Source organism: Protopterus annectens, chromosome 11.part0 (assembly GCF_019279795.1).
Source record: "Protopterus annectens isolate FY-2018-M chromosome 11.part0, PAN1.0, whole genome shotgun sequence".
In the NCBI taxonomy this organism is placed as follows: Eukaryota; Metazoa; Chordata; order Ceratodontiformes; family Protopteridae; genus Protopterus; species Protopterus annectens.
The window spans coordinates 218,152,574-218,175,003 of record NC_056745.1 but is presented as its reverse complement, the minus strand read 5'-3'; the positions used below and the strand labels follow the sequence as shown (position 1 = coordinate 218,175,003).

The 22,430-nt window shown below is 41.7% G+C and overlaps 1 protein-coding gene across 1 annotated transcript in view; it reads right to left on the bottom strand.

Moving 5' to 3' along the window:
• FGD6 (FYVE, RhoGEF and PH domain containing 6) overlaps positions 1-22,430 on the bottom strand; it is a 1,320,563-nt gene that overhangs the window by 965,630 nt on the left and 332,503 nt on the right. The window contains exon 5 of the mRNA XM_044087187.1: positions 2,133-2,284. Coding sequence (XP_043943122.1) covers positions 2,133-2,284 — 152 coding nt within the window. The remainder of the gene's footprint in view (positions 1-2,132; positions 2,285-22,430) is intronic.

Sequence of the window (22,430 nt, the reverse complement as noted above, 5' to 3'; positions counted from 1 at the left end):
TAGGTGGTCAGGCAAAGCCACTTCTCTCCTCCGAAGATGGAAGAATGGGCAGCAGCCACTCACTCCCACTCTTGCCTGCCAGCTCCACCAGTCATCTGAGCTGCTAATCAAATTCAGGTCACCTGGATCATAATTAGGGCTTTATTCCTTTACACTACTGGAGCTAGCAGTTTAGCCCAATCTTGGGTGGAAGGCATGGAGGGGATGGAGGCTCTTAATTCACCACAAGGCAACAACTTTGGTTTGGCAGAGGCCTGCTCCTCAAATGCCTGGGTCTTAGCAAGACAGCTGCCTGGGATCTTTAAACCTTTAGATGGGGTCTCTCTGGACTGCAACTTCCTAGGAGCTCAGACCTTTACAATAAAATAGGAAACTCTGCCCTCCCACTGCTTAACAGATGCCATTCAGAGACTGATTTGCAAACTGTGGCAGCTGCCTGCTACCTAGTAAAATTTTCTGTCCAGTGGGATGTGGCAGGTTCCAAAGCAGCATTCCCACATGCCTTGGCTGCTGCAGCTGTCAGGACAGAGGCCTGCTGAGACACTTCTGTGGAGCTGATGTCCTTGGGCCTAGGGTCCCCACTGAATAACTGAATTCTGTGAACTCCCTGGATTTCTCCTTTGGGTCTAGCTTCTCTGTCCTTTTCTTCATGTTGCTCTGCCAAACTGCTGCAGCTTCGTCTAAAATGGCTGTAAAGCTTCTTGGTCAGACAAGCCTGAAGGGCTTCATACCTTGCTGTAAGGGACTTAATCCTATATCACTAAACATATTACACAATTGTCAACATTATATTCCATGCCTAGGCAGTAAATTCACTTATAAAAATCTGTGTGGAATATGGCATTTGCAAGCACATCTACTGACTTTCTCGTGGATGGTAATGCTTCTGACACCTGGACATTTGCCACTCTAACATCCAAAAAAAAAACAACTTACAGTACAATAACCAGCAAAATACAATGCCAACTATATGCAAGAACAGAAAAAAGGCTCTCCAAGGGGGTTATCACTTTCTCCTAACGCTGACAAATGCTGCATAAGAAGTGAAGACAGTGCAGGTAGATATTACTTAGCATTCCTCTGAAATCTTAACATACCAGGTAAATGACTTCAGCTCAGATGTAGGGAAAGGCTGTCCAGTTCTGAAAGTAATGCTAGACGTCACATCTCACCCTGTAGTAAGTTCCTCACAGTAATGACTGCAGCAGTAATACACATGAGCAACATCTACTTGCATATTAACTCTACTTCTAACTCCCAAGACAGCACAAATACAATTTTAAGCAAAAAACAAACAAGCTATGACAAGTGACTAATAGACCAAATACATTGTGACAGCCACTTCCTGAGCTTTACCGTCATAATCCTGACCACCAGTAAACATGGAATATACAAAAGGACCAAGGCACGATTAAAAAAGCAGTTTATGCAGTGTGGTAAACCCAAATTTGCATGCCTCCACTGCAAAGCTGCAATTTTTCAACTTTCAAAGAAGTACCATAAGGGACAAGCACCTTGCTAGGCTAGAGGGTTGGGAGGGTGGCTTAATGGTTAAGGTGTTTGCCTTACAAATACAAGGTGCAGGGTTTAAGTCTCACAAGGAATAATTGGCTAGGCTTAAAATGGCTCACAAGGGCAGTTAGCTTAGTACTAAACTATGAACCTATGCTACTCCTAACATTTTACATCATCTCTTACATGAGACATGGGTAAGCAAAAGCCTCAAGAAAACAAAAGTAACCATTTTTTCCAAAGCTAAGTTATGACTTCAGATCAGTAACATGCTTAAGAAAAATATCAGCCTGGTAAGTAACAGAATGATTTAATCAAGATCCAAGCTCCAACACTGCAAATTTGCAGGTTTCTCTATTCTATCCCTGTACCTACAGTAACAAAACAAAACTGATAGCTGCTTAACCAGGAAGAAAAAACTCAGGGGATTTATCAAAAGCAAATTACAATGACATTAATTATTTTCTAGTCTAAAAGAAAAAAAACAAATGAATTAAACATCAAATCAATTATGGTGGATAGAGAGTCTACTGATTTTTTTTAGTAATTTAATACAAGAAACTTCACTTTAAATAAAGACATTTTATTTTATATTCATTTGGTGGGGGTTCCACATTTACCAGTGAGGTACTCTTTCTTCTAGTTCTCTCAGGATATCTCTATTGAGTTCATATAACTGAGGTAGATAGTACAGGATCTGGCTCAGAAACTTCTCTTCAATTACTGGTTTTCCTTGCTGTCTGGAGGCATGGGCCACCAAATCGCGAAAATCCTGAAATAATACAGAAAAGAGATACACAACAGCTTAAATCTATCAAAGGTGTACATAAAATTCTCACCTAATAAAATGTGTAATAATTGTAAGTGTAACACTAAAAATTGCTTGTAACGAAGAAGCACATTACTTGCTATTAAAAAAGAACCTGAGGTATAATCCAAGACAACATTCTGACTGTAAGAGGAGGGTGTATTCTTTTAATAATTTCCTGGCATCTGAGTGGCTGAGATGCTTTTTTTAATGGATGACCAACAAATAAATGCCAGCTTAGTGCAGGTCACTCATTTTGAGATTTCTGAGCATAATTATAACTTACTAGCTAACAAAGCTGTCCTAATGAGAAAATATGTCCCCATGATGTAAGTGAAGATTTTTTGAGAAGGCTCTCTGCAGATAATATAACATCTGAGTACATCCATTCCATGTTTTCTTGCATAGTTTTAAGACCAGTGTCCCCTGCTCATTGAAGCGCACTCCCTTGCACAGATACAAAGCACCTCTGCTCTGGAGTTGAAGGGCACACAAGTGCTAGCAGTGTTTGTTTTTTGACCTCCAGTTGAAGAGAGTTCTACCTGTAACAAGACATACCAAATACAAGGCTACAAATGTCATACGCAGAAAGAAATATCAGCATGACAGAAATTGTCAGGAAAAAAGGACAGAAGGTAGGAAAGATTATCACTACAATGGGCTCTCTCTTGAAGCTAAAAGTACAGTTTTGTACCTACCATAAATGTAGATGTCCGAACTGGATAGCATCTGCAGTCATAACAAATGGGTTGTCCTGTCGTCAGGCAGCCCTTCGGTCTGCCGGATTCCAAAGTCTGGGTCCGGCTTCAGCTGATGTCGCACTTCACCCGACGTCATCTCTGCTGGTCTTCGGGTATAAAGGCATCAGCCGACGCCATTTTCCTCAGTGTTTCTTGCCCCAGATGCCAGTTGCCCTCTTGGAAGGCTAAATTTTGGATAAATGCCAATGTTCCCAAAAAGGTAGAAGGCAAACACAAAAAATAAGCATGTATGTACATATATACAAACAAATACACCATAAGAGACTCCCCAGCTAGCTATTAGGAGGGTAAATACCCTAGGAGTACCACAGAGGGAAGGAGGGAGGTAATCCTGACTGCAGATGCTATCCAGTTCGGACATCTACATTTATGGTAGGTACAAAACTGTACTATGTCCTTCATGGATGCATCTGCAGTCATAACAAATGGGTAGAATACCATAGCCAACTAGGGAGGAGGAAGAAAAATTATGGTGTGGTTAGGATCCCTTGCAGTACAGCAGTGGCAAACCCTGCTCGGGATCTAGAATATAGAGGTAAATTATAATGCTTGGCAAATGTATGCACGGAGGTCCAAGTAGCCGCCTCAATAATGTCCTTGGTTGCCACTCCTCGTAAGAAAGCTGTGGTAGTGGCTGTAGCCCTTGTAGAATGAGGCCTTATGTTCTGTGGAATTGGTTTTCCATGGTAGGAGTAACAGAATCTTATGCAATTTCCTATCCATTTGGAGATTGTCTGTTTGGAAATTGCTTTTCCTTCCCTTCCTGTTGCATAGGCTACAAAAGCTGGTCAGTTTTCTGTTACTTTTGGTTCTGTCCAGGTAGTAGCGTAACTGTCTATGTACATCCAAGGTATGCAGCATTCTTTGCCCTCTGTTTTGTGGCTTGGGAAAGAAGGTAGGTAGGTGGATTGCCTGGTTTAAAGACACTCTGGATACCACCTTAGGCATAAATGTAGGATTAGTTCTCATGGACACCCTATCTTGATGGAAGATTAGGAAGGGTTGCACTGCCATTAAGGCCTGTAGTTCGAAACCCTCCTTGCTGAGGTAATTGCCAGTAGGAAAGCAGTTTTCCATGACAGGTGTTGTAGATCTGCTGTTGCTGCTGGTTCAAACGGAGGAGTGTCAACTTTTCTAGCACAAAGTTCAAGTCCCATGCTGGTAATGGTGGTTTCCTAGGAGGTTTTACATTCTTGATCCCTCTGAGGAACTGCCTGAGTAGAGGATGTGAAAAGACAGGTGGATCAAAGCTGTATTCTGCTGAAATAGCTGATGCATGTATCTTGATGGAGGAATAGGACAGGCCTGTATGTAGAAGCTCTGCCAAGTACTCCAGAATGTTAGCAATATCTATGTTTGACACATCTTTTCCTCTTTCAGTACTCCAAATGACAAACCTTTTCCATTTTCCTGCATAGTTCCTTCTTGTTGAAGGTCTGCGGGCTTCAAGGATAATGTCTTTAACCCTTTGGGAAAGATCTGGGTTAGTTGCTGCTATGTGATGTTCCAGGCAGTCAGTTGCAAGGTTTTTAGGTTTGGATGCATGATGTTGTAGTTGTTCTGAGTTAACATCAAAGGCATCAGGGGTATTGACCACATTTTCTCCCGAGACATGCTCCTCAGCAATGGGTACCAGTGTTGTCTTGGCCAGTTCGGAGCTATCAGGATTATCCTCGGGCGTTCCTCTTTGATTTTCAGTAGTACCTTGTGTATCAAGGGAAGAGGTGGAAATGCATATGCTGTCAGGCCTTTCCAGCTGAAGGAGAGAGAATCCACCTTCCATGCAAGTGGGTGGAATGTCCTTGTGCAGAATTTTTTGAGCTGGTGATTGAGTGGGGAAGCGAATAGATCTATTTGTGGCCTTCCCCATTTCTTTGTGATGGCCTTGAAGATGTCCGGGTGTAGCATCCATTCGTGAGCATCCGAGGTGGTTCTGCTTAACATGTCTGCTAGGGTGTTCTCTTTTCCCGGTACAAATATTGCCTGTAACTGGATGTTGTAGCTGAGAGCCAGATTCCAAAGGTCCAAAGTCATTCTGCATAGGGGTATGAATGAGTGCCTCCCTGTTTGTTGATGTACCACATGACTGTGGTGTTGTCTGTCCTTATCATCAAATGGCCTTCTTTGAGGAATGGTCTGAATTTTTGGATTGCCAGTTTTACTGCCAGCATTTCTTTTGGTTTATGTGCAGGTGCAGCTGGTCCTGAGTCCACAATCCTTGTACGCATTTGTCCAGCATGTGTGCCCCCCATCCTAGGTCTGAGGCGTCCGTTGTGATGGTTTGGCTTGCTCGAAAGTTGTGGAAGGGTAAGCCTGGGTTTGACTGGCATGCTTGAGCCCACCATAGGAACTCCTGTTTTAGGCATGGGATTAGTGGTATTTCTGCTTCTAAGCTGTGCCTGTGTTGAGACCATAAATTATTTAGGTACCACTGTAGCTTTCTCATATGCAGTCTGGCATGTGGGACCAAGATTATTTTATTTTATTTTATTTAACATTTGTTAACCGGGCTAGTCTAACTGGAGACAACTCCTTTTCAGCCAGAGGCCGGGGGGAAAAAAAACAAACAGTACACACAGACAGTCAAAAAAACAAAAATAAAAGGAACATAGTTTGATAGGATAGTAAAGTATTGTGCTCAACAAAAAAATTAAGTCCTTAGTTAGTAATACTTAAAATTATCAGATTTGGAAAAAAATATGGTAGGAGGTAAGAAAAAAAAACATGATAGATAAGAAGAAGAGAGGAAAGTATATAAAGTACTGAGACTGGAGAGTAGGAGGGAGGAGAGGTGGGAGAGAGGAGGGGAGAAGACTGATTATGCATGATGCCATGAAGCCCAAGGCCTGCAGAACTTTTCTTGCTGTTAGTTTGTTCTGCTTTGTTAATGCCAAGAAGTAAAGAGGGAGTTCTTTTGTTTTTCTGCAGTTAGGAATGCCATTTGTTTTACTGTGTCCAATTCAGCCCAAGAATGTTCTTGTTTGGGATGGTATCAGCCTTGACTTTTGTAAATTGACTGTGTATCCCAGGGCTTGTAGCAAGTAAATGACCCTTTGTAAATCTGTTGTCAGCTTGCTTTTGTTGTCCGCTTGTAACAGGCAGTCGTCCAGGTATGGATAAATTTGGATTCCCTGTACTCTGCAGTGAGTGATTACTGATGCCAGGCATTTTGTGAATACTCTGAAGCAGTAGATAAGCCAAAGGGCAATGCTGAGAATTGATAATGCTCTGATACTGCAAGAAATCTGAGGTATCTTCTGCAATTTGGTCGAATGGGGACGTGCAGGTATGCCTCCTTGAGATCTAGAGTTACCAGCCAACACTCCTTGCCCAGCATGGGAAGAAGTTGCTGTAGGATCAGCATTTTGAATTTTGGGACAATGATGTATGTGTTTAAGATGGACAGGTCGAGAATAGGTCTCCAACTCTTCTCTTTTCTTGGTAGTAGGAAGAGTCTGGAGTAGAATCCTTTGCCCTGTTCTGTTATTGGTACTCTTTCCACAGCTCTCATCTTTGTTAATTCCGTTATCTGCTGCAGAGCTTCTATTTTTTGATTTGGAGGCAGGTTTGGCATTCCTCTTTTTACTGGTAAGGTGTGGAAGTGGAACCGGTAGCCTTGGTCTATGGTTTGCAAAATCCACTTGTCTTTTGTGATATAGTGCCAATTTTTCGAAAATAAGGCTAACTTTCCGCCTAATGGTGCTGCTATTTGCTCCCTGGTAGGCGGAGTTAGAGCCAAGTCACTGTGATTGTCCTGTTGCAGTGGCAGTGGTTGTGTCTGTGCCTCGGTTATTGCCTTGCCACTGTCGTCCTCTGTAGGCACCTCCTCTGGATTGACTTCTGTCTCTAGAGCGTCTATTCCTGCCCCTTTGGGATCTTGTGGAGTCAGGAAAGGACCAATTTTTGGCAGGCCAGTTCCTGCTAAACCTTGGGGGCTGAACCTGTAAGAAATCTTTAACTGTTTGTACAGATTTTGCCTTTTCTTCCATTTTCTTCATTACCTGCTGGGCAGGTGTACCAAATAGACTGGCCTTATCCATAGGTGCATCTAATAGCTTTGCTTTAACATGATCCGATAAGACCTGTTCTTTCAACCATGCATGTCTTCTTATCACTGTGCCAGTCATGGCTGATCTAAATGAAGCCTCCAGTGCATCATAGCCACATTTTAAGGAATGGTTACTAACCTGTTGGATGTTATTCACCATTTCTAATACATATTTCTTATCTAAAGATTCATCAGAGGACAGTTTTTAGTTAACTGATCAAGCATAAACTCTTGGTATTGGATCATGTGAAACTGACAGTTTAAAGCTCTAGCTGAGAGAGTAGCAGAGGTGTAAACTTTTTTCCCCATCTCTCTAAGGACCTGGATTCCCTTTCAGAAGGAATAGGGTTTTTTGCTGTGGTCGAGGCTACTGCCTTAGGCCCCTGGGAAATAGTTTCGGGGTCTGCCAGTGGGGCCTTGTATAGGTGGTGATGAGTGTCTGGCACCCTGTAAAATCTATCAGGTTTGGCAGGGGCTGGAGGTAAAGAATCAGGAGCAGTGCAGACATCATTAAATGCATCATCCACAACAGGCAGAACAGGAGGAATAGCTAAGGGCCTATGTTGTGGGAAGTGCAGAAAAGTCCTAAGCCTTTTTCTTGAATCTGAGAAATCTTGTCCCTGCCATTGGAATTGTTCTCTCATGGCATGTAAGGTTTCCCCAAAGGAAAATTCCTCTGGTGGAGAGGCAGCTGGAATGGATTCTTCAGCATCGGAGTCTTCATAAGTAGAAAAGGATCCTCTGGCTGGTCTGTAATGTCTGAGTCATCCGCAGAATCATCAGAGGACACTGGCTCGGGGGGCTCTGCCCTAGGTCTCTTTTCTGGGGGCTGAGAGGTCCTGTCTGGGTGAGATTGGGATCCCCTAATTAAGGATATTAAATCTTCTGCCAGAGTAAGCATTTGTGAACTAGAAGTGGGCCTGTGAGAGGGAGGTTTAATAGGCACTGATTTAGCAGATTTGGCTGCTTTAGCCCTGGCAAAGGCCTTGATAGACATGGCTGCAGGGGGTCTAGCAGCACCACGTGCTGGGGTAGAGACATCCAAAGGGATGGTGTCTGATAAATCACTAGAAACCACAGTTGTAGGCAAAATTTCTGAGGCCGATTCAGGTAAGGTAGCAGGAGCCTCAGTAGTAGTCATGGATTCGGCTGAAGATTGACCAGTTTTCTCGGTTTCGGCGAAGACTGAGACACTCGCGGCTTGCTTAACCGTGGTTTCGGCGAAACCGCGGACCGTGAGTGTCGGTCTTTTTCTTTGCGTTTTTTAACAATTTGGGTAGTCGGAGGATCCGCCGGCATAATGTACGCAAAATCTGAGCCGAAAAACTGTTCAGCAAACTCCGACCGGCGCCTAAGCGTTCGTCGGTTGAAGGAAGCACAGGCCGAACAGGCTGCTACGTCGTGGTTTGGGCCTAAGCAAGGCAGACAGTAAGAGTGGAAATCTTTATGAGGTATTTGTTTCCCACAAGTTAAACAGTTATTGACTTTTTCTGACATCGGCTGAGGCAAGAAATAGTCCCCAACGGGGTACTTAGCTTTTTAGAAGTCTTGAGTAGTATTCGGTAGTAGTAATCTCTGGATCTGACCGACCGGCACTTGCGAACAGCTTCTGCTTCGGGCGCCACACGGCAAGAAAGACTGAGGAAAATGGCGTTGGCTGATGCCTTTATACCCGAAGACCAGCAGAGATGACGTCGGGTGAAGTGCGACATCAGCCGAAGCCGGACCCAGACTTTGGAATCCGGCCGACCGAAGGGCTGCCTGACGACAGGACAACCCATTTGTTATGACTGCAGATGCATCCATGAAGGACATCTAATGTAACAAGTACTCACTTGTCTGTTATACTTCACTTCCAAGGACCCTCTGAAGTAGGTTTAACATTTGGAAGTAATCCTAAACATTATCCTAAAATACATCAAAAGTGGAAACAGAAGTTGGTCAAGGAAAAACATAGGAATTCAGAACAGAATACCCTGAAGTACAGTCTTCCCAAAGGATGCTGCAGTCCTAGAATAAAAGGCCACATTACAGTGCTCAGCATGCTCACATCTGAATGTCAAGGACACATTCACGAAACAAGTACCAGAAGCAACCATCCCCTATTAGGGATGTTATACGGCTACACTGGAACGGGTCTATATTAAATGAGTGACCATTCCGATGTTCGAATCATAGATGGTCGACATCATATGACTGAACTTTGTAAAGGTCAAAGGTAAAAGTCAATGGCTTTTCACGTGCAGAATGGGAAATTTTCCCTTTCTGCACTGTAGTGCGTTCTCGGAGTTGGTATATTTAAGTAGGGGGGGTGGGGGGTGCAGGGGGGCTTGCATCCCTGCTCAGTGCGGTTCTGAAACTCAATTTTGAAAATCTCAGGAGTCGGCTGACCAGCACTTGCGAACTGCTTTTTCTTCGGGCACCGCGCAGCAAGAAAAACTAAAGAAAATGGTGTCGGTTGCAACTTTTATACCCCTGACGCACTGACGTCAGGGAAGATGCAACAGCAACCGACGCCGGACCAAGACTTTGGAACTCGGGCCGACTGCGGGTCGCCTGCCAGCAGGATAACCCAAGTGTAATGACTGCAACAGTGAAACACGATGAACATCTATAGCATTCAAGTTGTGGAAATACTTCTCTTGTTCTGTGCATATTGGAGGTTGGAAAATAAACTAAAATGAATAGTTATGAGATACTCACAAATGACATTCAGAAAGAAAAAGGGAGCGTTTTTTTTTTTTTTGAATTACCTAGTCTTTCTGGAAAAAATAAATTTAAGTGATCAACTCACAAGGCCTGCAGCTCAGAGATGCAGTGTGCAGAGATGACTATCACTATAACAGGTCCTCCAAGATGATTTAGTCAAAGAAAGTATATTAAAAAAAAAAAAAAAAAAACAGTGAAAGTTGACAGGATTCGGACATGAACCTTAATTCTGGGGGGAACAAGACCCAGAATGAACAATTACTCGAAATAAAGACCAACGTGCTAGATAAATGGACTAGAAAAGGAAATTCAGCAGGTCAGTAGATCTTTTATGCTTGCCCTCAGAGTTCCCTGGCAACTACAAGATCTGTGAACTCTCCACAGGCAAATATGGCAGACCATTTCTGAAGAACTAAACCTCTAAGGTAAAGGTGACCTTTTCCCCACAATGTTGTAGCACTTGCTGTGCAGGGCAGAATCAAAGGTTTTGGTGAAATCTGGACAGCTCAGAAATAAAGGATTACTTGCATCTACTTTCAAGCCTAGTCTGCAAAGACATGTACTGTGAATCCATGCTGCAATTTGTTGAGCTATACATTCTGTCCGAGGAACTCTGTAAGCTATGGTTTCAGGGCTGCCTCCCTCGTTTCATCTATCAATGAAGACAGAACCACTAACCTATACTTCCTTGGTCTGCTCCTTACTCTGCCTCTGTAGATCACTGCTCAAACCCAGCCTCCTGTAACAACCATTCCCATTAAAGGAGCTTTTAAACAGTTCAGTGAAGAATTTTATTCCACTTCTCCTGTACTTTATATCCTCCTGGATTCCTTTCAGTACCCTTTTCACAAACGGTTGTCTTTACTTGTCTGGTCATCTTTCTCATGGTCCTTCACAGACTAGTAGGTTGCCTTCTTCACTGGTGATCACAAATACAAAATATTCATTTAGAATTTTCACATGTTCCTAAGCCCATTTCCTTCTCTGTTTTAATTTTCTCCTGTATACTGAAGAAGGCCTTCTTCTCTGTCTTAATGTCTACTGCAAATCATTTTCCCATTCCCCTTTGACCTTTTTATGCACTCCACTGCCCTATTTCTTGCTTCTATATAAACTTCCCAGCGATCCTTTCCTTTGCCTTTCCAGTCTCTATCTCCTTCCTTTGCTTTCTCCTGACTCCTCTTTCCCCAAAGGAACCAGAGTCAGCATCATTTTTCCCCTTACCAATCCTTTTCAACTTTTTTCACATACCTCCCCCAAAGTACCATTACTACATCTCCCCACAGTCTGTTCCACTCTCATTTGCTCTCCTGCCACATACCCATACCACTGTTTATGAAATCCTTATTCTGTTTTAATTTGTGCTGTCTTTAATTTGTGCTATCTTGTGCCTTTCCTGGTTCGCTCTTCAGAATTAAGAACTATAACTTTTTGCATGCTTACTATTAACCAATGGAGTCGCAAACTGAAGATCCTTTAAATTATTCCTTCTGCACAGCTAGACACTGAGGAGTTTTTTTAGCTTCTGCAGAAATTACAAGTTTTTTTTTTTGTTCAGAATGTCACCTTCATACTCTTCAATTAAAATCCCTAAGATCATTATCATTTGTCCCTAACCACTTCTGTTCTAGCTCCCTCCTCCTCCAGTTTAAGCATCTCCGATTCGGTATACACTACTTCACTTGGTGCCTCTGCCTCCTCTGTCCCTCTTCCACAACTTTCATCTCTTTGATAATTTTCTCTTGGTTGCCACTCCTACAACTACCTTTTGAAACTTCCTTTCTTCCTGCATATTTATTGTCACCTACTTCCTTCTAGCTTGCTTTCCTAACTGCCCCTCCTCCGACCACATCTGCCCATGTTCTACAATCCCTTGTCTATCCATTCTTACCTTGCCCCCCCACACATACCCTGCACTAGCTATCCTCAACCCCCCCTTCTCCATTCCCACTATTTTCATGACCTCTTCCCACATGGCTAACAAAAAACGTTGCCCCCACTAGCTCTGCATCCTTTTCTGAATCTCATCCAGTCATCTGAAAGCACTACATCCTTGCCCACCCCAAGTTCCCCTGGGTCTGTATTACAAAGTCGAAAGGTAAAAAGAGTGAACCCTCTTTTATCGAACACTAAAATCCGAAAGCACTAAATATCGAACACACGGAACAGCAATTTTTTTTCCAGGGAAAAAAATTGCTGGGCCATTTTTGGGACTTTGCTATTTCCTCCACTGTGGTGCGATCTCAAGAGTTGTTATATTTAAGTTGGTGTGTGTGTGTGTGTGTGTGTGTGTGTGTGGGGCACAGCCTTTCAATTTATTCTGTGATCGGATTTTTTTTTTTCGGAGCAGTGATTTTTTTTTCCCCTGGGAAAAAAATCGCTGTTCCGTGTGTTCAATATTTAGTGCTTTTCGGTTTTAGTGTTCAATAAAAGTGCATTCTGCTCTCTTTACCTTTCGACTTTGCAATACTGGCCCAGTTCCCCTCAGCCACATGACTCCCACATCCTGAATACTGCAGCCACCTCTGTCCTCATCATCTCCAATCTGCCCTCCTACCTTTTTCCTGCACCATCCTACTATTCTCCTCTTTATGTACCTGGTTTATGCTCACTTTGCCTTCCTTCACGGTCATGTTGCTGCAACACCTAAATCCTTAACCTGCTCTCTTCCCTTATTTGCCCTTTTCTGTACTTTATGCCCTGTCCTTTCATGCCATCACATTCCTTCCCCAATATTTTCAGACTGACTGACATTACCTTACCCTAATTTGTAATTTCTTATGCATTGGTATGATCCCCTACAGTAGCTGGCACAACAGGGGCAGTACCTCTTGCCACCTGTTCTTTTATAACTGCTTATTAGCATAATTACACAAAACAGAAAAGTAATGTCTGGATCTATTCCTAGCCCCGTTTCCAGTACAGTAATAATTCTATTTTAGACACCATCTCCCATGATCTTACCCCTTGCAATCTGCTGTCTGCTGCTGCCTTCTGATCGGTTTAGAACTGTTAAATCATAAGCTACAGCTTAGTGGGAAATAATTTATTTGGTTTTGCCTGCACTTTTTCCAACTAAAGATTCTATGCTGTTTTTGATTGCAGCTTTCCCTCCACAACAAGCTCAGTTCCCAGACATGGTGCAGCAAACAGAAAACAGATCGATTTCTGATGAGAAATGTTTGCTGCACACTCACTCAAAACAGAGGAATGGAAGAGGGTGTGGCTACTACAGAAGTGATCATTCGAACATCTACTGTTATGGCCCATTTAGCTTACACAACTGTACTATGTTCATCATAGTAATCACTGCTACAGTAGCCTTAGCTATTTGGGTAGATTACCTTGGCTAATTACATTTGGGAAGTGGAAAGAGAAGAGTCTAGGAGCTCCTAGAGAAGGGTCTTAGCAAAGCTGATCTGGACCTAGAGAAGGAATCAAGCTTACAGTGCTTTGTAAAAGTACTTCTAGATGACCAGCCTTTGCAAAAAGATACAGATAAAGCAAAGGCCCTGGCAGAGTGGGACTTGACCTTGCCTGGATTAGTTTTGTTATGACAAGTATATCAAAAGGGAACAGACGTAGACAACCATTTGAAAATAGTCTGTTTTGACCACAGTGTCTCTTCTTCTAACCTTCAAAAGAAAAGAACAATTGAACTGAAAATCTGAAAGATTTAGTTCTGTTAGACGGATTCAAAGTCAGATTTCAGACCCATCAGTTGAGGAATGAATGAAAATGACATCATCAAATCAGTAGAAAGCATTCATTATGCCAGCTCTGCAAATGTAAAACAAATACAATTTCTCCAAAGAAAAAATGTTTTCAGCTATTATACACTATTTTTAAACTGACAGAAAAAAGTGGGTGCTCTTTTTAAAACTATGTTACAGTCTCGAGACTGTACGTTAAAATACAACATTCCTAGGTTTAAAATAATTTTCCTGAAGAGGGAAAAGTAATAAAACACTGACAAAATTAAGAAAATGGAAGTTTTGTTTCAACAAAGGGAACTTATCTGCCCAGCAAAGGAAAGAAAAAGCTGTCAGTCTTTGAAAACCTCAGAGAAGCATACTCTTTGGTGTCAGGAAAGCTCCATAGGGCTGTACGCCCACATTTGTCTTTTAGTCAGCTCAGCTCAAGCTGCCTAAAGGTTTGGATGCATGGAAGGTGCCCTAAAGCTTTGGAAGCTGGCCAGCTATTACATCCTTGGCAGGATATAACCCATACAACTAATGTTACTGCAACATTGATCAATATGAATCTCGCGGCATACCGGACTCCGAATGGGTCTCAGTAGAGGCCTGCAAATCTGTAGAAGCGGGTATCAGGGGCTGCAAAAGCACCCAAGTACCGGTGGATTGGTGACTAGCTTAACGGAAGCGTCGTTGGCAGTTTTGGACCTATGCGGTCTGTCTCTGTCTTTATCCTTACGTTTTTTCGGAAGATCGGTAGTCAGATGGCTTATCAAAGCCATTTCGGAATACAGAGAACGAGAGCGAAAAAATTTAGCGACAAAAATAACCCAACAACGAATAGTTCGGGCGTTGAACAAGGCACAAAACGGACAGCGAGGAACGTCGTGGTCTGGGCCTAAACAGGTGACACAGTAAGAATGAAAATCTGTGAGGTATTTGCTTTTCACAGGCAAGACAATTATTAACTTTTTCTGACATCAGTTAGAGCAAGAAAAAAGGATCCCCAATGGGGTACTTAACTTTTAGAAGACTTCAGGTCTGAAACTTGAAAAACAAAAATTTCAGGAGGCGGCTGACTGGCACTTGCGAACTGCTTCTGCTTTGGACACTGCACGGCAAGAAAAGCTGATGTAATGGCGTTGGCTGCATGTTTTATACCCCTGATGACCTGACATCATGGAAGAAGCGACAGCAACCGATGCAGAAATCCCAAGAGTATGGTATTCAGGCCGACTGAGGGCTACCTGCAGGCAGATAACCCAAATGTGATGACTGCAACAGTGAAGCATGAAGAACATCTAATGTTACTGCAGCATTGACCAATATGATGAGCATTGTGATATAAAGGAACTTGAGCAGGAGGGAGTGTATAAACATTTGGGAAGTGATACAGGTCTGGCAATAAAACATGAACAAATGCAACAAAACTCTACGGAACACTTCAGAAGACTAAAAGTAATACTGAAAATAGCCTTGACATCTAGGAATAAAGTCCAAGCTATAAACCAATTTGCACTTCCTGTTCTAACTTACAGGTTTGTGGTTACTGACTGGCTCCAAAAGGTACTGAACCAGTTGGAGAGGACAACAAGAAAAATCCTTCATGTCTATCAAATTATATATAAAAATCATTGTATACCAACATTATATATTCCTCGCTCTGAAGGAGGTATGGACCCCCCTTGAAATTGACTACATGTATAGATCTGCAGTCATGGAAATGTACACATATATACTGACCTCATCAGATCCAAACATAGTTAAAGTTTTAAAACATGAGGACAGGAAGTCTAAGGTGACCTCTCTGCTTCGTTTAGAAGCAGCAGTCCAGTGTCAAGCAGGAATGGAAACCAAACCAGAAGTAGACAAAAATCAGATAGCAAACACATATGCCAAAAAACAAAATAAAGAATATAAGGAAGAGGATCAGAGGAGAAAGAAAGAAATGAGGAAAAGGGAAAAATATTGTGTTAAGTACAGAGATTTCTTGGAACAACCTAATTTTGACAGGATTTTATGCTGGAATGGTTGAGAGGTGAACTGAAACCAAACGATGGAGGTTAATAATGACAGCCCAGGACAGTGGATTACATATATGTTACTTTAAAAAGTCATTTGAATATGTGGAATACAACACACAAATATAGATTCAGCAAAAAAAGAATTTGAAACAGTAGCAGATCTTGTTGCTGGCTGTGATACACTCATGGCAGAGGGCCTACAAACTGAAAGGCACAATAATTTGGCAAGACTGTTACATTGGAAACTACAAACACTACAATATAGCAGTAGCTGAGAAGCATTACAAACATGCACCATCAAAGCATTAGAGAGAATGATGAAGTGTGTATCACATGGAATCAACTGTTACCAACAGTTTAAAAAAACAGATGTGAGAAAATCAGATACATTAACCCATTGGGTAAAAAAAAGGCAAAAACAGGACTGATCATTAAAATTGCTATATCTAATTATTACGGTGTCTTATATACAGAGACAGAGTCATAAAATATCAGGATTTGCAGGCAGAAATGAGAGCAATGTACAGTTTCAATCATAGTAGGAGCAATGGGTCTAATAGAAATATAGCTACAGTCGTACTTAAATATGCTACCGATACATTTAATTCCATATGAATTATGGGAGGAGTCAATTCTGGACAAATTTCAGCTGCTGCCTGCACTTCTGGTTGACATCAAGGATTGAAACAACATTCATATCTTGAACTTTTGACATAGGAATGGGTCCCATTCTCATGGTATTAAAAACCCAAAAGACTTGAAGAAATTAAACCAGAGCATGAGCTAGTACCACATCACTGTGATGCTGGGAACCACATGTGGTGAAGAGATTTTACAGCATGGATAACAAGGCAACACCTCTTTCACATTTATGTGCTTTGGTCTGTCTTGTTTGTTCCAAAGGCCTTGCACTTTTACCCCCATGGACACAGCTTTCCATACAACATCTGATGCATTTATTATTACAGATTGAGCAGGATTTAAGAAAATGTGAGATCTAGATTCAGAGATATCTAGTCTCTCCATCACTGTAATTTTCTCTTTTCACAAATCCCAGCAGTGGGATTTGACAGGTCAGTGGGTGTGAATGCTGGGTCCAAACAGTCTGTAAAAAACATTGAATTTTTCTCAACTGCAACAAGGCAAGAGGAATCATGAGAATCATAGAATACAGGAACCCTAAAATCCTGAGAAACTCTTTGGTTGTAGTTCAAAACTGATTGAAGAAACCCAGGAAAACTTCCAAGAAGGAATGTCTTCTGTAAAATCCAACAAATACCCCAGAAATACATTCCTGTTTGAAGAAATCAAAGAGGATTTTTGAATGCTGAGCTGGAATCCTAGAGTGACAAGGAGATTGCTTAACCATGGAAGAGACTTTTGATACTTGGGGAAAGATGCTGCAAGTATAAGCAAGTTGTCTAAATAAGGAAAGATATGAATGCCATGCAATCTGCAGTTGGCGATCTCAAGAGTGAAACACTGTGAGCACACTTGAAGCAACAGATAAACCAAAAGCTAATGCACACAAAAAATGATAATGCAGCCATGACTCAGAAAACCTCAGAAATCATCTGAAGTCTTTGGCAGTTGGAAGGAATAAAAAGCATCTTTCAAGTCTAGTGCTGCAAAAAAATAAATTTGTGGAGGAATGCGCAGTAAGAGTCTAAGGTCACCATTCTGAAGTCTGGAATTTTCACAAAAAGGTTGCAAGAGGATCGGTCAAGAAAAGGTCTCAGAAAGGGATTTTCCTTTGGCACCACAAAAAAATTCTTGAATAAAACTCCTTTCCCTACTGGTCTGGGGGAACGGATTCTATGACACCCAAGGAAAGCATGCGATTGATGACTGGAGGAAGCAGGGAAGTCTGATCAGATGAATGCAGAGGGATTCCCTGAAAGGGAGGCAGGCTTTTTCACTTACCTATAAACTTTCTTACCGGTTAGAAATGTTTGAAACAAACCTATGTCAAAGAGGAAGAAGGAGAACCAGACTCTGACAGATTTAAAGGAGTGGCATGGAAGGGGAAGAATGCTGCAATTGTCATAGTAAATTAGTGGAACCCCCACCACTTTTTTTTTTAAACGTCTGCTTTTTGGAAGCTTGCTGAAATTACTTGTGCTGCTTCTTGAAAAAGAAGCCAGAAGTTTTAGTAGTCTTGGAGGGCTGAAAAACACTCTAAATCAACTTCCTTTTTTTCTTCTTTCATTAAACTGAGAACCTGGGAAGCAGAAGGAGCAAACAAAACCTCCTTATACAAAGGAGAATTTAATATTTCAGATTTAACATCTTCAGAAAATCTTCTGATTATGTAACCAAGCAAAACACCTCACTACACTTGCCGATGCTGTTGCTGCTCTGGATACAGAGTCAGTAGAGTCATAAGCATCTTTGAAAAAAATGTTTTGTTACATGAGAAATGGAAGTAATACAGAAATCAGACAGGGCCTATATTCTGAAGACGAGAAACGGGTAGAAAGGTTTCTCATATGTCAAAACAAGTGAGCAAGAGGTTATGACTGGAAAATTAAGACAGACATAGTAGGATAATACATTAATGACAGCAAAGGAAATATAGAAGGAAGGAATGTGGGGACTGATCCACTATCATCCCCTGACAAGAAAAAGTGTAGAAATGCTAAAAGACACAAACTTAATTTTTCTGTTCTGGTAAGTTACTTGAATGGTGTGGGGAGCAGGTGCAATTGTATTAAAAGTTGGTGGTTTGTCTAAAGAATTTATCACTACTATATATTTAGAGAAATGGACTAAAATTCAGTGTGGACACTGTTAAATGTAGCTAAAGAAGTAAAATATATGTTAGGGGGAAACATGAACTTGAAAAAATAACTGTGTAAGAATATGGATCATAAGCACATATTTGCAGAATATACATGGCTCAAGCTTAGCTAACCTTTTAATGGGGTTTTACAATGCTGGACTATTTCCTCTCCCTCAGTCAGCATACAAGCAAAAAAAAAAGAAAACACCAACAGATGCTCCCAGAAGGTATATGCACATGCATGCAAACATGTACAAGGCTCAGCAACCTTGCTCAATGTCTGGCATTAGGGGAACTTAAAGGTGTTAGAAAAATATATAATAGTAACATGCTTCGAGGTTTAAAAGGGTTAATACATTTATTCTGTTCACACTGCATGAATCTGCACAGCTATTAGAAACTTAACAAGAGGCATTTCATTTCTGCTAATGTCATGAAAATAACAAGAGACATTTCATTTCTGCTAAAGTCATGAAACCTAACAAAGAGATATTCATTTCTGCTTATGCCATGAGAAAGTATGCAGCTGCTAGAAGCTTTGATAAAGAAAACAATAGATGCTTGAAAGTTTAAACCATAGTCAGCATTACTTGTACCAAAGCTAGAAATGTACCTTGAATCTAGGCAAAATGTAACACATGTATTAGAACTGCACAATTGAAGAATTGAAAAGTTAAGGTGGGCTAAAAAAAGCCCAAGGCCAGGTTGTTTTTCTCAAAATGTTTTGCAAGCTAGCAAATAATCTAACCTAGTCAGCAATAAGTCTAGTAACATTTTCTGTAGAACAATACAGAAAGCTGTGTCTAACTATGTCAGCAATAGAATAGTAACATTTTCTGTGTGACATGAAGAGAACTGTATAAGAATAACATACTAATCACCAAAGAGCTAGACAAACCTTGTGCCTACATGCTTTGTCTCCTTGCTGCAAGTAATAAAGGGTGCCTTGCTTGAACCTAACGTGAATTGGTCTTTGAAGTTTTTTCCTTTGACAAAAGGATAGAGCAAAAATAAAAATCATTATGAAACATGACAGTCAAGGAACCACAACCCAGCTCTTGGCTTAGTGAGAAGGCATGAGTAATACAGCAACAGAGACAATCATGGAGTCCAAGGGTTGTGAATCAGTAGAAGGTTACAAAAGTCAGCCGGACTGAAAGAGATAAAGATGGAAGAGACCCTTAGAAAGATTTGTTTGTCGGGGTTAAAAAAGGCTGTCTGATTCAGTTCACCACCCAGAAAGCACAATATCTTGAAGGTGCTTGAGAGGGACTTCTAGAGGTTCACCAAATACAGACAGCATCTTGTGCTTGCTATTGCATATTCCTATTCATATAGAAGTCTTTTTCTTTTCTCTTTCTGCAGAATAGGCAGTGCGTCCAAGTAGGGGGAGTAAGTTGAATTTTCCTTTAGAGCCTGCCTTGCTATCCGCTGGGCCAGAGCCTTTGCCAGTACTCTCAAGGCGGTAGATAGAAAAGCAAGGGGGAACTGAGAGAACTGATTTCCAAAAGCCAAAGCTTCATAATGAATGCACTTCCCTTAGCATAGTATCTTATATAAGCATGAAGCTTCCCTGGGATCTGATTCACCATCCCATCTCTTTGGCTTTAAAAAAGCTGTTGTAGCGTCTGTTTTTTGAACTTGGGAATGTCCGCAGATAAGTGTTGAGGATAGATGATCCAAAATAAATCTCCACGTGTTCCCCTTCTTTGGTACTAGGTTGGAAGAGAATAAAATCGAGAATTTCTTTCTGGCACAGGAATGGCTGAATGGCGATTTTGAACTGGGGAGAAGAGCCTTGTGAGCCTCTGGGAGGGAACGAGGAGGCAGCATGAGCATGCCTTTGAAAGGTAATGGAGTGAAAACCTGTAACCCGTGATGGTGAGATGATATCCCCATCCCATCTGTCTAAAAGTAGTCGTCAGGCTGCTGAAAGAGACAGCCTTCCTCCCAGAGGTGTGCTGCCAGGTGGAGATGCAGGCGGCACTGAAGTGTTGGGGTGCCAGAAGGACTGACCCCTGCCCTCACCAGAAGTCAGTCAGGTGAACTCCCTGTCCCTGGGCCTAAAAGGAGGCAGGCTGCCTGCCCCTGCGTCTAGACCTACCCCTAGACTGGGAATCATAAAGGAAGCAAGTCCCCCCCTTAGTAGGCCACCTCTACCAAACTGCTGCACCTGCTGCAAATCCAAAACAGTTTGCATAGACCATTTTCTGTCCTCATTTTTCTTTTTTCTTTAAAAAGGCGAACAGTTTAACAACCAACTGTAAAATCAACTGTAAGAACATCCAAAATCCTTGTCTCGGCATCCAGGCTGTTCCTGATCTCTCAACCGGAAGTGCCTCACGAAGAACAGAACCAGTAGCAGCACCACCCTCGAGGGGCTCCTGGCAACTGCAGGAATGCTTTCTGCTTGTGAATGCTTTCCCACTAAGGCCTGCACATTTACTAAATCTACCTTCCTGCAAAGCATCTTTCTTAGACTGGTGGCAGAGGAGATGAATTCTTGTATTTTTAACGGAGGGCATAGAACCTCTAATCATTGTAATCAAATCATAAAAATCTTGTGCTAAGAAAAAAAGTTTATTCAAGTTTTCTGCTACTGACTTCAATGCCTTCAGGCCCATCCATCTCCCACATAGCCTTATTCGCTCCCTATAAGGTTAAGCATGGTCTGAAAACTTTATCCTCATAACAAAAGCAATCGCTCTCCAAGGTTGAAGCATGTTATTTTTTTGCCCTTCGTGCCAGTCCCCACCCAAGCATCTACACACACACACACACACACACACACACACACCTTCCACTGTATACCACCTACAATGATGTCATTCAAGGAAAAAAGTTTAAGTCACTGTGAGCATTTGTCAGTGATCCCCCACTTACCCCTGTAATTCGCCAGGCAGGGCTGCTAAGCAGCATTAAACCCAAAATTCCCCCAGACAGAAAATACAAAACACTCAAACACTTTACCTCTCTCCAGCACGTGGGATGCTAATTAAATTAGTAATCACACAAGTGTGAAGGGGAATTCACTGTGCTCCAATGAAGAAAACGAAGTATCAACAATTTAAATTGTAAAATATTTAAAAGTACAAGAATTCAACTTATTACTACTTTAACATGAAATCATTTTTAGACTCAAGTCACTTAATCTGGTGTTAACACTCAACATAAGAGAAACAGGAACAAATGTGTGATCATACATAAATGACTTAAGTGCTATTCTGCAGGACATGGTCAGTGGTCGGTTAAAATTTCCTTTAGTTCCATGTTTCACCGATTTCAACATTAAAGCATGATGGAAGAATCTGCTCTCCCAAAAAACATTCAAATAAGGTGCAAATGCCACTTTGAAAGTCCCCCAAAACAGCATTTGCAAAGTAATTATTCAAAGGGCTGACCAACTCCCATTCTTAAATAAACTGTCATTTTCAATAGACAGTCACTGATAATCTAAAAAGCCCTTATCAATCACGCAATGTGATTTCAGTACATGAACACATTTCTGATCTAAGTTGGCAGGCTTTAGTGGTAGTAGTTCACAAATTAGGGAGGTGTCACATCAGACCCAGTTTTACATTAATAAGCCGGATTAGTGTTCTATGTAGAATCATAAGGAAAATCATAATGGAACTTTAACCAAAGAAGCAAAATAACCCACTTCTGTTAAACATGGGCTTATTAAAATGTGAGCTTGCCTTTATGAATCCTGCAGTATCTGGTGTTAGTCCAAGGGGATCCACTATCTGTCAGCCTGGGAAGACATGGTCGACAGGCCACACTGTTCTGCCAGAGATGGTCTGCACCTGTCTCATCTAGGTTTTCACATATTGGCAAAGGCATTAGCCATCCCTATTGCGCCTTTTTTAGGCAATGTCAAAATAAGCAACCTCCCAACATAAAATCCTTTCTAGAAAAAATCAAAGTACTGCTGCTTAATGCTCGGAGTCTAATCAATAAACTGCACTCCCTGGAAGCACTCCTTACTTTGGAAGATGCTGACATCTGTGTAGTCACTGAGACATGGTTTAAAGGCATGGAAAGCACCCCGGACGTGCAGGGCTACAATGCCTTCCATACGTTCAGACCAA